This window comes from Anabrus simplex, chromosome 7 (genome assembly GCF_040414725.1).
Source record: "Anabrus simplex isolate iqAnaSimp1 chromosome 7, ASM4041472v1, whole genome shotgun sequence".
Taxonomy (NCBI): Eukaryota; Metazoa; Arthropoda; class Insecta; order Orthoptera; family Tettigoniidae; genus Anabrus; species Anabrus simplex.
This window is the reverse complement of record NC_090271.1, coordinates 219,435,957-219,450,683: the sequence shown is the minus strand read 5'-3', so window position 1 is coordinate 219,450,683 and position 14,727 is coordinate 219,435,957. Positions and strand designations below refer to the sequence as shown.

General features: G+C 39.7%; 1 protein-coding gene across 6 annotated transcripts in view; it reads right to left on the bottom strand.

Moving 5' to 3' along the window:
• Ge-1 (Enhancer of mRNA-decapping protein 4 homolog Ge-1) overlaps positions 1–14,727 on the bottom strand; it is a 320,261-nt gene that overhangs the window by 244,628 nt on the left and 60,906 nt on the right. For all 6 annotated transcript variants that reach the window (XM_067151567.2, XM_067151568.2, XM_067151563.2 and 3 more), the window contains one exon: positions 5,513–5,675. In XM_067151567.2, coding sequence (XP_067007668.2) covers positions 5,513–5,675 — 163 coding nt within the window. The remainder of the gene's footprint in view (positions 1–5,512; positions 5,676–14,727) is intronic.

Sequence of the window (14,727 nt, the reverse complement as noted above, 5' to 3'; positions counted from 1 at the left end):
ACAGCACCATTAAAACTTCCATTCTCTGCAACAGTGTGCATAAACAGAGTGTACACAAAACAATATCAAAGCTTTAAGTAGTTAGTACAGTTATGTAACCAACCCTCAGCTGTTTCCTTAATTGGATGAGAGAGCAACTGTGAAAGTTTGTATTGCACACAGCAAATTGTGGTTTCCTCACCCTGTAGCTTGACAGCACCATATGTAGAATTCCAGTTACAGATGGCAGCTTCCAAGCATAAAGCTCTCTGTGTACTGCAATTCGCAAAGTGTAATTCAGTAGTTACAGTTCAGCGCCAGTTTTGGTGACAGTATGGATGCAATCCTCCATCTGACAACAACATTTAGCAGTGGTATTATAAACAGTTCCAGATGAGGGGATGCCTGTGTAAAGGAAAGAGTCTGCGGTGACCTCTAACGTAAGGCAAACCAGTAGAACACAACAGGGTGACCTTCATGCACAGTCCTAGCAAATCTGTGCGACGAATTAGTCGTAAACTAGCACTGCCGAATATGACAGCGTGATAAAGCGTTAGAGAAGCGAATAAAAGTGAAACTGTACTGTCTTCAGCCGTTACAGGTCGAAAGGCCCGCAAAGCGACAACCACATGCTAACTTATGTATGGAAATGCAGAAAGGGATCGAAGGTGATGAAGGTTTCCTCAACCGTGTATTCTTCAGTGATGAATCTACATTTCACCTCAGAGGTAAACACACACAACGCCCGTACTGGGCGCTGGAGAATCCATACGCAACAGTAGAATACGAAAAGGATTCCCCCAAAGTTAACGTTTTCTGTGCATTAACCGAATGACAGGTTTAAGGGCCGTTCTTTTTCCATGAAAACACTATCACAGGAACTGTACACCTTGATATGTTACAGATACAGGATGGACTTCAATCACAATCATTTGGCAGCAAGACGGTGCACCCCCCACATTTTTCTCACCCTGTGCAGGAATAGTTGAATGATTGTTCCCCGTATACAGAGACAAGAAAGATGTTCCACCTATCAATACTATTTATTATGAATAGATTCACATCAGTAGCGGTTTCGACTATTTATAGTCGTCATCAGCTGATATATTACTATTTTACAACCATTAGAGCCGGGCTGAGTGGCTCAGACGGTTGAGGCGCTAGCCTTCTGACCCCAACTTGGCAGGTTCGATCCTGGCTCAGTCCGGTGGTATTTGAAGGTGCTCAAATACGTCAGCCTCGTGTCGGTAGATTTACTGGCATGTAAAAGAACTCCCGTGGGACAAAATTCCGGCACATCAGAGTCTCCGGAAACCGTAAAAGACCAGTTAGTGGGACGTAAAACAAATAACATTAAATTATATTCAACCATTATAGACATTGGTATGTATCACAAAGATGTTATTGTTTATTAGAGCATCGGGATGTCTAATGGGGTTGTGATATTATTTGTGACTATGTGGGGTTGAAATTGTGTCTAAAAACAATATAACAGTGAAAAGCTTAAGTAAACCAAAAACAATTTGTACGTATACGTTAAACACAATAAAAATATGTGAACCATATATATAAAACACTTGAGTTTGAACGCATTAAAATATAAAACATATATGTGAACACTGGTCGAGTTTAAAATTTTATGCTTTGTGAAGTTCTTTCTTCAGGCTTCCATGTTGGTTCTTGTACATCTTTGTTTACATTGTTTGGTTACATAAAATAATCCTTAAGATGTTCTATTTGACTAGCATGTGTCATATGTGTTCATAGCGAAATCCATGTCGTAAGGTGGTTGAGTAATATTGTAGTTCAGCTATTGATGTATTTTGGTGAGCTTTTGGAGCAGACTGTATTATCTTGAATATTTAAAAATTTGATTAATAGGTTGTTGGTAGCAACCTCCCTCTTGTCTGTATTCGTGTTTGGAGCTGCTAACATCTGTAAAGATAAATTATTACAAGTGCAGTGTGAGTTTGAAGGAATGCCTGAAGTTGTGTGTGGAAGTGAAATAGGTACTTACTGCTGTTGTTATTGTGGTCGTACGGCGTTGTATTTAAGAGCTTGTTGCGTACTACTGCGAGTACGTCTGGGACTTGTGATCGCTGTAGTGAGATGGATGGAGGGGTAAGGGGAGCGGCTATTGTAGGGGTAGGGGTGGGGTTAGCCTTGTGATTCGTCGGTCTTTTGAAGTGTACTGGTTCTGTTTGTTTACTATATTAAGATAGTAATTTTTTAATGCCGGAATGGCTTTACTAAAGACGATACTGGTTTTTTCCGTAATGTCATTAATATTGTAATTAGGATAGGCACGTTTTCTGTGCATTAACCGAATGACAGGTTTAAGGGACGTTCTTTTTCCATGAAAACACTATCACAGGAACCGTACACCTTGATATGTTACAGAAATTGGCTCTTCCCTCAGATACAGGATGGACTTCAATCATCATTTGGCAGCAAGATGGTGCACCCCTCCCACATTTTTCTCACCCTATGCAGGAAGGATGAGAAGGTCCAACTATTGAATACTGTATATAATATGTTAATATTATTTATTACTTCAGGACTAGTTTCAACCCTTGCTTAGGGTCATCTTCAGCCTTAAATTATAAATGGAAAAGAACATTAAATGTAACTTGGAAACACGAACATCTAATATCATTGTTAGGAGTCCATTAAAATTGATGTCTCTTGCACATATGTCCAACATTTGTGTGTCACTTTTTCCTTTAAGAAAATCAGTCTTAATATAAAATAGTATAGGCCTACTGCACATACGTCCAACATTTTTGTGTCTTTTTTTTAAAGAAATCGTAGTCTTAATATAAAACAGTATATTATTACAATGTCTGTTTGGCATAGCTTTTATATTGCATTATTGTTGGACAAAAGTGTTGGACATATGTGCAACGCATTGTTTTATATTAAGACTATGATTTTCTTAAAAGAAAAAGTGACACAAAAGTGGTGGACATATGTGCAAGACACTAATTTCAATGGACTCATATGCAACCACAACATATTTCGTCAATGTTTCAAGACATGCCAATAGCGTTATATTAGGTGTTAGTGTTTCCGAGTAACATTTAATGTTCTTTTCCATTTATAATTTAAGGCTGAAGATGACCCAATACAAGGGTAGAAACTAGTCCTGATATAATAAATAATATTAATATATAATACCGTATTTACGCGAATAATCCCCGCCACCGAATAATCCCCACCATAACTTTAGTAAGGCTGATTTTGAAAAAGAAATGCCAACATTGACCCAAATAAAACTCGCACCCCAATTTCGTGCCTCAATTTAAAAAAAAAAATGCGGGTATTATTCGAGTAAATACGGTATATAGTATTGAAAAGATGGACCCTCTCACCCTTGCTGATACCTGAACTGAGACGCAGAGTTGCAGCAGCTAACCAAAGTGTGGGAAGAGCTGGACTATCAGTTGGACGTGTGTCGTGCGACTATAATAAAAGTTCACATTGAGCATTTGTAGTGCGTGCTGTGAAAACTCGTTCAGTTATTCCTTCAGGCCATGTATGAATCATTATTGTATACAATACATAAGAGAAATGATACACCTTTACATTCGCTAGGGTATAATTCTTTGACAAGTTTACAAACAAATGGAAATTATAGATAAGGTCATCATACGGTCATCAGGCAAACTAATATGTTATATTATAAATAAAGAAGTATTTAATGACATTGTATATAGTTGTCTTGTTAACCGCCTTCTTAAATATTGAGTGTAAGCTTACAAGAATGATCACAATGTCTACAATAATTCATCAATGTTTTGAAATACTAACAACTGGGTATTGATTTTATCCCCAGCTGTGTCTAGTTAAAGGACGGCAACCACCCTCTGCGAAGTTGCAACGCATTGTGGGCCAAAATATGACTAGACAGCCATGCTGTCATACCTGACAGGTCTGCTTGAAGGTTTCTTTTTATTTGTTAATACTTCTATTCTGAAGCTAGTTCTATCACTGAATTAAAAGCGGATTAAATGCTAGGCTTTCCATGGGTTCTTACGTGATTTTTGTTTTGCACTAGGTGATCAGAGTCTCTCAAGCATTTGCACTTGTCAGTCAAGGTTTATGGTTTGCCCGCCAATTCTTGGCAGGCTGACTGATTGATTGAGGTGGCTGTCCGCCGGGCAATGGGGTCGCCACATCCCTACGCCAATGAAAGTAAAGCAAAGCAAAGAATCCTTCGCGGAAAACCAATACATAAAATGAACCTAATGCACCTTATATATAAACAAATTAATCAATTAAAAATACAATAAAATCTATAACTGTAGCCATGCATGAACGAAAATGAATGGAAGAATTAGGAAAGTACAGAATAAGCTACCATCTGCACCACAAACCTGAAGTTATCGCTTATGAATCTTGCAATGCTCCTGTAAGCACATCCATACGGTACGGCTATTGGTGTGCTATAGGGAGAAAGCGGCCGCTTGCTCCGCTATTTATAGAGTTGAGCACCTCCAAGCCCCCTGTCCTGTACCTGTGTACCAAATCCCCACCGCGTCTGAAACTACAACTAACCAGAACAATATAAAGTCTGTGTAATTGTTGAACCTATGAAGTAGGGCCTAACTAAAAGATATTCTTACTGTACATTTATATAGAAAAACAAGTTGTAATTAATCATTTTTATGGGAGCATATCTTGGCCCGATCAAAACAATATAAAACAGGGTGTGTGTGCGCACGCGCATGCGTGCGTGAGAGAGAGTGAGAGTGTGAAGCGGGGGGGGATGTGGGTGCGCGCGTGCATGAGAATGTACCACGTTACATCGAAGAATATGCATGTGAGAATTTGTAGAGGAAATTTAATTTTGAATCCTGAGCGTGTGCTCCCTTTTGTTTGTAAGACCTACAGCTTATCCATTATTTTAGTTTTCACTGAATAAAGCATACAATAAAACATAAAAATGCATTTTTCCCAAGAAAAATAGTTTAGTTAGGAAGGAAATATATATAACCTAGAAAATTGAATTCCAAGTACACTCCATAGGCTCAGTCTTTTTAATTGGACTAACTGTGCAGACAGCGTATTCACTTTTAAGGATTCCAGGTGCATATTTTCCTGACCACTTCATATTTCACTGCATGGCCCCCTTAAGAAATCAGAACTGGATACCGTGGCCTATCCTGTGCGCATTAAATATATGAGTGTGTGTACAGAGTTTCATAAAAATCAGGTAAGCGGTTTAACAGTTACAGCAGAACAGACATATACATACATACATTACAAACATACAAACAAACGATCCTTTACAGGTTTACGTGTACAGATGATTGTATGTATGTCAAAGAGCAAGAAACATTCAACAAATGTTACAAAGCTATTGTAATTATATAGAAAATATGCAAAATAACTTCCAAAACCAATTAATGTCTATGATTAATAAATTATACAATGCCAATTTCAACAGTAAAGCTGGAAGCATTATTATCTAGATATAAAAGAAAAATAGCAAATGCAAACAAAGAAATCCATAGAAATCTGAAAGATATACCTTAGCACCATGAGTAAGCACCAACAGTTTTGCAACATCATCATATGCTACTTCATCATTAGCAGGAGGTTCCTCTTCCGGAATGTATGGGCACCAGATTACACGATGGTTTACGTTTGTCACTGGATCCTTTGAATGCTCGACATGAAGTAGCAAAGAGCACCTGACACTGGTTAAGGTTTACAATATATATTACAGAAAGATAGATCACTGATCAAAGATTATGAACAGATTTCAATAAGAAAACTAAGTCTCTGTTATGAATGGTCTGAAAATGTTGCTCATAGGGTCAGTTGCTGCATGCATTTCAGTGGGCATGGCCAACTGATATTTAGTAGCATAATGAAACTGCCTTGCTCCTCTTCCCTAGTAAGCCTCTTCGTGAAGCCTAAGCTATCTATGACAGCTAATGGCTGAGCAGCTGGGAATCAAACCAGCCTTTGGGTTGAATACTCAATGTAGGATTTGCTTCAAAGAATCTTATTTTTATAACCAGTTATTGATTTTACTAACTGCATGTATTGTAAATACACAAATAATCACTGCCTTTGAATAATCCCCGCACCCTAGTTTTAGGAAGGCAAATGTATGTATGCTCCGTATGTACATGTCTATATATTTATTTATTTTTGTTGACATCTGTGAATCTGAACTCTGGTAGAAAATCTGGAAGACCCAAATGGATCTTAGTCGACACCTGGCAGAAGGTTGGAAGAAGGAGCGAACTGAAGAGAAGGTTCAACACTGCAAGTCTGGGGACCAGACCAAGTCCAGAATTTACAGAAGCGAACTGCAGTGTGAAGAGGAGCTTTAGATTTAGTAAGCAAAACTTCATAACTAACCAACAGACCAAGCTGAAACAACAATGGCAACTGCCAATTTGAACGAGCTCTACTCCATCACTAAACAGTTCAAGAGAAGGAGCCCTGCAAGACTGAAGCCAATCAGACAAAAATAGCAATGTTCTCATATATGAGATAGAACAGCTTGCTAGCTAGAGGTGACATTTCTTGAAGTTTCTCAACCAGTTTACAGAAAGAGATAATGAAGGTGACGAAGAACAGGGCCATCTTCAACTTAATCCCCAAATCTCCACCCTGCCATCGCCGAAGGCGAAATCATCAATGCCATCCAACAGCTAAAGAGTTGTCGGATTTCGACAACATTCCTGCAAAAGAACCGCAAGCTGATCCCCAAACAATGTTGGAACTCCTTTTGAGATGAATTGAAATTGATGGTTATGAATTTCATGTTTTTGGTCCGTATTGAACTGAGAATAATATATAAGTAATAATAATAACAACGTAAACGTTTCCACCTTTTCAATACTACAATATATTCACAAAATTACAAATTACATGGTACTAGTTTCGACCCATCTAGGGGTCATCATCAGCCGTATTGGAGCAAAGATCATTTGTGGCGAAATCCTAAGAAAATGTTATTTTAAAGAATAACAAGTGAAATGAGATGTTATGGTAATAGTTAATAATACAAGGAATATACATACTAAGAGGTTTTTAACAAAGAATAAAGTATAAATGGGGTGTTGTAAAAATTATAATCATGGAAATCAGTAAGTTCTTGTATTGAAATGAAATATGGCTTAGGAAGAGGGCTTAAGGTGGGGCTGAAGGGTGCGGGAGAAAGTGTAACTGTCTTGGAAAAGTACCTTGGATTAAATTTAGGATTGAGTTTAGGTTGGCTGCATTATTGTTTCTGAGGAAAGTGATAAATAGATCGAAGAGTATGTTGGGTTTCTCTGAGATTTCATTGAGATTGTGACTGGCATTAAAGTATTGGTCTAGGTGTATGTAGTAATTTTCCATTATGTTGAGTAAAGGGCCCTTATTTGCTAATACGAGGATGTCCATGTCTTGTTCAATATTGGTGAAATTATGGTTATAATCTTGCATGTGTTGGCCGATGGCTGAAAACCTGTTGTATTTTATTGCGTTAGTGTGCTCGTGGTATCTGATAATGAAGTTTCTCCCGGTTCGCCCGATGTAGGTTTTTTTACAGGTGGTACATTTGATCCTATAAACTCCTGATTTTAAAAAACTGCTGGTCTTGTTGATGTGTGAAGTATTGTATAAAACGTTCAGCCTTCAAAACCAACAATAAGAACATGAACGTTTTATACAATACTTCACACATCAACAAGACCAGCAGTTTTTTAAAATCAGGAGTTTATAGGATCAAATGTACCACCTGTAAAAAAACCTACATCGGGCAAACCGGGAGAAACTTCATTATCAGATACCACGAGCACACTAACGCAATAAAATACAACAGGTTTTCAGCCATCGGCCAACACATGCAAGATTATAACCATAATTTCACCAATATTGAACAAGACATGGACATCCTCGTATTAGCAAACAAGGGCCCTTTACTCAACATAATGGAAAATTACTACATACACCTAGACCAATACTTTAATGCCAGTCACAATCTCAATGAAATCTCAGAGAAACCCAACATACTCTTCGATCTATTTATCACTTTCCTCAGAAACAATAATGCAGCCAACCTAAACTCAATCCTAAATTTAATCCAAGGTACTTTTCCAAGACAGTTACACTTTCTCCCGCACCCTTCAGCCCCACCTTAAGCCCTCTTCCTAAGCCATATTTCATTTCAATACAAGAACTTACTGATTTCCATGATTATAATTTTTACAACACCCCATTTATACTTTATTCTTTGTTAAAAACCTCTTAGTATGTATATTCCTTGTATTATTAACTATTACCATAACATCTCATTTCACTTGTTATTCTTTAAAATAACATTTTCTTAGGATTTCGCCACAAATGATCTTTGCTCCAATAGGCTGATGATGACCCCTAGATGGGTCGAAACTAGTACCGTGTAATTTGTAATTTTGTGAATATATTGTAGTATTGAAAAGGTGGAAACGTTTATGTTGTTATTATTATTACTTATGAATTGAAATGGCGTATGGCTTTTAGTGCCAGGATGTGCCCGAGGACTACGGCTTGCCAGGTGCAGGTCTATTGATTTGACGCCTGTGATGAGGATGAAATTATGAAGACGACACGTACACCTAGTCCCTGTGCCAGGGAAATCAACCAATTATGGTTAAAATTCCCGACCCTGCCGGGAATCAAACCCGGGACCCCTGTGACCAAAGGACAGCACGCTAACCATTTAGACATGAAGCCGGACTCCTTTTGAGATAATTTTGGATACAGAACAACATCCTAAAGAATGGAACAAAGGGATTCTAGTTGAGGTTCTCAAAAGTGGGGATCTATCTAAATGCAACTGGCGAGACGCAAGTCTTTTGTCCAACCCCAGCAAAATCCTGACACAGATTAAGAAACCGATCGATGAATAGGTGAGATCAGTACAGATACGATTCGGGAAGGGAAAGTCGTGCACAAACCACGACATCATCATCAGAATCATGGAGCAATTCACTCAGTTCCAGGTGTCTTTGTATCTAGTTTTTGTGGATTTTGAGAAAGCATTCAGTTTCATCAAAGCCAAATATAGACATCATCATCATCATCATTCTGACTAGGTAATGTACGATACCTATACATGCCAAGTTGAACATCAAAATTTGCTGTCGGAAGCTATCAGTGTGGAAATAGGAGTGAGGAAAGGATGTCTGCTGTCGCCTACCTTGTTCCAGATGGTACTCAATACTGTCATGAAGGAAGCAATGTGGACTAATAGTGGAATACAGTGGAACCAAACATCCAGCCTTCAGGACCTAGCCTATGTACATAACCTATGTTTCCTCGTTCAAAACTTCATGAACATATTAGAAAAGCTGGAGTCAAAAACTGCTAAAACTGCTGGCCTGAAAGTTAACGGCAAGAACACCAAAGAAATGCAAATCAACTCAACTTTTTTTTAAATACTGTTTTTAGAATTTGCTTTTACATCGCACCGACACAGATAGGTCTTATGGCGACGATGGGATAGGAAAGGCCTAGGAGTGGGAAGTGGCCGTGGCCTTAATTAAGATAGAGCCCTAGCATGTGCCTAGTACAAAAAACAGGAAACCACGGGTAACCATCTTCAAGGGCTGCCGATGGTGGGATTCAAACCCACTATCCCCCGAATGCAAGCTCACAGCTGCGCACCCCTAACCGCACGGCCAACTCGCCCGGTCAACTAAACATGACAATAAATAAACTTGATATTTCCACCTATTCAATACAATTTTAATGCTGTTATTCAATTACAACATATTAAATTTCACAGGATAATGTGTTGTAATTGAATAACAGCATTAAAATTGTATTGAATAGGTGGAAATATCAAGTTTATTTATTGTAATTCTTGGTTCAATACGGAAAAATGAAGTTTCTTATGTTAACTAAACATGTCGAGAAGCATTTTCTGGAAGGGCAGAAGGTAGAGCTATCTTGAAAACTGCATTATGCCAGATTGTGGGGCCATATCAGGCATTCAGAACCTTATCATCAATGCAAGGGGTGCCTAGAGACCTCAACAAATTCACCAGAGCACCAATTTACGGACATTTAACAGCAATGTTAAATCAGTACTGCTGTATGGGTGGCAATCATGAAAAATGACCAAAGAGTTGAAAAACAACTCCAGACCTTCATGAACATATTAGGGGTATGGTGGCCAAATATGATACCCAAAATCCAGCTCTCGGAAATAGCCAACCAAAGACCAATAAGGGAGCAGATCAAGAAGCGGAAGTGGAACTGGGCACATCTGATGCAATACAAAGGATCAATTGTGAACCAGGTTTCTGAATGGACTGTGCAAGGCCAGAAAGGCCTGGAAGAGAGCCACGGACTATCGTTCTGCAATGCGATTTTATTTATGTAAATAAATATCACACGAGAACAAGTTCACTTCCTTGTATAAATTACTTTATTTACACTGTAAGTCACAACACACAATTATACACAGTAGCAAATGACACTACAACACACAATAGCGGAGTACCCTGAAGTCGATTCTGACAAGTACAGATATCAACAACACTGACTCGCGCACTATAACATGCACATTCTTGAATTCACCGCCTCACTCACTGACGACTCGATAATATACTGTTTGATCAACCATCTAGAATTATCGATTTCTGGAAGGGTTTAAAGATAAAAATTTCATTGTTCCATATTGAAAAGTATCACAGTTAAATTGAAATAATAAATATGGTAGTTCAACCTATTCAATACAAGTAAATAAGAGATGTAGAGATTACATTCTTATTTAATGAAAAGTGGAAATGGTACTGGTTTCGACCCCAGTCTGGGTCATCATCAGCCGATTACAACTCGAAAAACAATGCATAAGTAAGAAAGAAGTTAACAGTCAAGTCCACACAATATCACTTGAAGAGGCGATATGACGGGGGTAGGCACTGTAAAATTCAGACGAAGTGGAATTTAAGTCACATAAAAGAAGTAATGCGTAATCTTCCGAGCATCAGCACGGCACACTCTAATGGAACACACTCGAAACATTGATCGACCAGCTAGTCGAATGGAGTACTCCAGTAATGGATCCAACTCGAACTTTCGTTTTCTGTTTACTAATACACATAGAAATTTCTCCAACATTCCTAATGTCTCTCCATGCATCTGGATAATAAAACCTCACTTTAAGTTTCCAGAACCCTTCATATATACCAAATTATAGTACAATAAGTCTAACATACGAACATTATGGAATTTTCTACCGCTTTCGATTATCTAGATAGCAAGGTTAAACTTATACACAATACGTATTTGAGGTTATACAAATTTATACTACATATTGACAGGGAAACCATGTACAAGTCATGTTTAACATTTAATAAAAGATAATTTAGCATTAAATAAACTATAATTAAAATATATTAAACATAATAATTCAAGGTTTTACACCAGTTACAATGTCGTATGTACGACAATTATCCCCCCTAAAATCTTCAATATCAATATCTATCCTTACTCTAGGTCTTAAATTATATCTAGGTGCTCTTATATCTATGTCTTCGTCTCTCTTATCCTCCACGGTAGGTATTGGTGTGTGCTGATCCTCCATAAAGTCCGCATTCTTCTGGGGGCCCGTAGAGAGCGTCGACTCCTCGGTCTCTCCGACTTATTGTAGGGGTTGAGGTAACGCCTTAAATTCCGATGCATGCACCTTCGTCGGTGGTGTAGTCTTCAGGAGATACACGCCATTTTCCAACTTTTTATCCACTTCGAAAGGTCCGAACCACTTTGGAGCCATCCCAGCGTGGAACTTCTGAAGTTTGTTGCTGAGGGGATGGTTTCGACGAAGAACTAGTGTTCCACGTCTGAACTCCCTTTCCTCTGGCGCATCGTTGTTCTCAGCTTCTCTCCTTGTATGCTTTTTGGCCTGGCAGTGCACCTGTTGAATCTGCCGCCGGTTCCGTGTATGCCAGGTATCAGGATCCTCCGGTCCCGCTCTTTGTCAGTGGACAAAATTCCAGTTGCCAGTTCTCTTTATTGGACGTCCAAGGAAAAGTTCTGCAGGTGAGAAACCCGTGATGCGGTTAACCCGTTGTCTGATGGTCAGAAGGGACTCGTGTAGGTGTTGGTCCCATTTGGTATGTTCTCTATCGACCAAGTGAATCCGAAGCATCATCTTTAGCTCCTGGTTTCTCCGTTCGGTGGGATTTGCTTGTGGATGATAGATCGGTGTAGTCCAGTGTTCAGTTCCCCACTCCGACAGAGCTTGCAACCACTATCTCGAGGTGAACTGACTGCCATTTTCTGTGAGTAGACTCCGAGGATACCCATACCAATTGAAGACTTCCGTCCTTAAGAGTTGAATGATACGTCCCGATGTAGCTTCCAGGGATGGCGAATGCTTCCACCCATCTGGTGAATAGGTCAGTCACCACAAGGATCTCCGTCTTTCCCCAAGATGTCCTAGGGTAGGGTCCCATAAGGTCAAGGGCGAGAACATCCCAAGGCTGATGCGGTCGGCGTCCTCGCATACTGGTACTTGCCTTCTGGTTGTTCACCTTAGTGCAATCTGTGCTTGCACAGGCTTTGACGTAGTTCTTGATGTCCTGATGCATGTGTACCGAGAAGAAACGTCTCCGAATTGAAGAGTAGGTTTCCTCTTGACCAGGATGACCGACTTCTGGATTATCGTGGTATTTTCCCAAAATCCTCGGTCTGTGACCTCGGAATGACAATGACCGGGAAAGATCCAGGCAGGTGGGAAGTATACCGTCTTCAAGTCGGAAGTTCTTGTAGCACATCTTAAACTGAGCTGGGACAGATCAACAATCAGTGCTGTGTTTGCTGATCCAGGATGCCATTCTGTTACAGGACACGTCCTCAGTCTGCCACTTCCTTATTAAATCTACATTGATCTCATTGTTTCCTCGCTGGATAGCGAGAAGCACGGGGTCGGTTTGGGATTTCTTAGTTGGCCCAGGAATCTCTCTCTCAGGTAAGTTCGTGGTTGATTTCTGTCCGTCCTCAGGATTTCTTGATAGACTGTCAGCAGCTTGATTGGCCACGCTTGGAACATAACAAATTTCAAAGTCAAAATCGGCAAGGATCAAGGCCCATCGTATCAGTTTGGACTTAGTTCCAGAAACTCGATTCAACCACTGAAGTGAGGAGTTGTCTGTAAAGAGTCTGAACTTCCTTCCTTCTAGATATCCTCTGAACTTCACGACCGCCCATACAACCGCTGATGCCTCCTTCTCGGCTGTACAATAATTTATCTCGCAGGCAGAGAGTTTCCTACTGGCATATTCAATTATATCCTTGCCTCCACCTTCCCTCTCATGGAACAATACAGCCCCAAGACCAATGTCACTCGCATCTGTCTGCAAGCAGAACTCCTGGCCTGCATCCAGATTAGCTAGACTTGGAGCGTCACAAATAGATCGTTTTATTTCCTGGAAGACTGTTTCTTCCCTTTGGGTCCATTTAAATGGTATGTTTTTATTTAGGAGGTCGGTTGGCGGAGCAACTTTTGTTTCAAAGTGTGGTACAAAGCTACTGTACCACCCACAAAGGCCTAAAAATTGACGTACCTGGCATTTCGTGCGAGGCCTTTCCTGTTCCTCAATGGCCCTATTCTTCTCAGTCTGCCCCTCCAAGCCTTTGTCTGTCAATACATGACCTAGGTACTCAACTGAGTTTGATGCGAACTGACATTTCTTGACTTGGCAGGTAAGTCTGTGAATCCTCAATCTCTTTAGGACTCTAGCTAGGTGTTCCAAATGGTCCGAAAACGTCTTACTGTACAGGATGACGTCATCCAGATAGACCTGGCAAAATTCACCTGTGTATACAGACAAGACTTCGTCCATCAGACGCATAAAGGTGGCTGGAGCATTCTTAAGACCAAAGGGCATAACTCTGAATTGACAGAGTCCTCTTGGGGTGGAAAAAGCGGTCATCGGTCGAGACTTTTCTTCGACTTCTATTTGCCAGTAGCCAGAGTTCAAATCGAGGGTACTGAAGACTTTTACCCCACTCACTTGCTTTATTAGATGTCGGAGACCCAGCATGGGTAGGCATCTGATATAGTCTTGTTATATACCTAACATAACTCTACACAAAGTCGATAATCACCATTTTTCTTCTTAGGTAGTACTATTGGAGAAGCCCATTCTGATGCTGAAGGTTCAATCAATCCTTGATTTTCCATTTACTTGATTTTCTCTATTACAAATTTTCGTTTATCTGTGTTAAGTGGGTAAGGCCTTTGTTTAACTAGGGCATTATCCTTACAAATAATTTTATGTTTTACCGTTATGGTAAATCCAATCCTATCAGTAATGACCTCAGGGAACTTCTTCAGCAACTTCTCAAGGTCTTCCTTCTCCTCCACCCTCAACAGCCCTGTTTTCAGTTCAGAAAAAACATTGGTTTCCAACGTTTCCGACTCAAAGGCTAACCTAATTCTGTTTTTATTACCAAAGAATATTTCGTTGGCTGTATGATCTATCACTACCCCATATTTAGTTAAGAAGTTGAGTCCTAATATTATGTCACGTATCAAATCCTTGAAACCCTTTACCGGTATATCTATGACTTCAGTAGAGCACTTGGCTTGAAGAAGGGTACAAACCTAAATCTTGTAATGTATGTCATGGATTGCTCCCTTGTCTGTTGCCACCGTAGCAGGATGAAGAGAATTTAATAACTTTGCTACATTCATATTCACAAACGAGTGTGAAGCCTAAGTATCCAGGATAGCGATGGAAGGCCTGT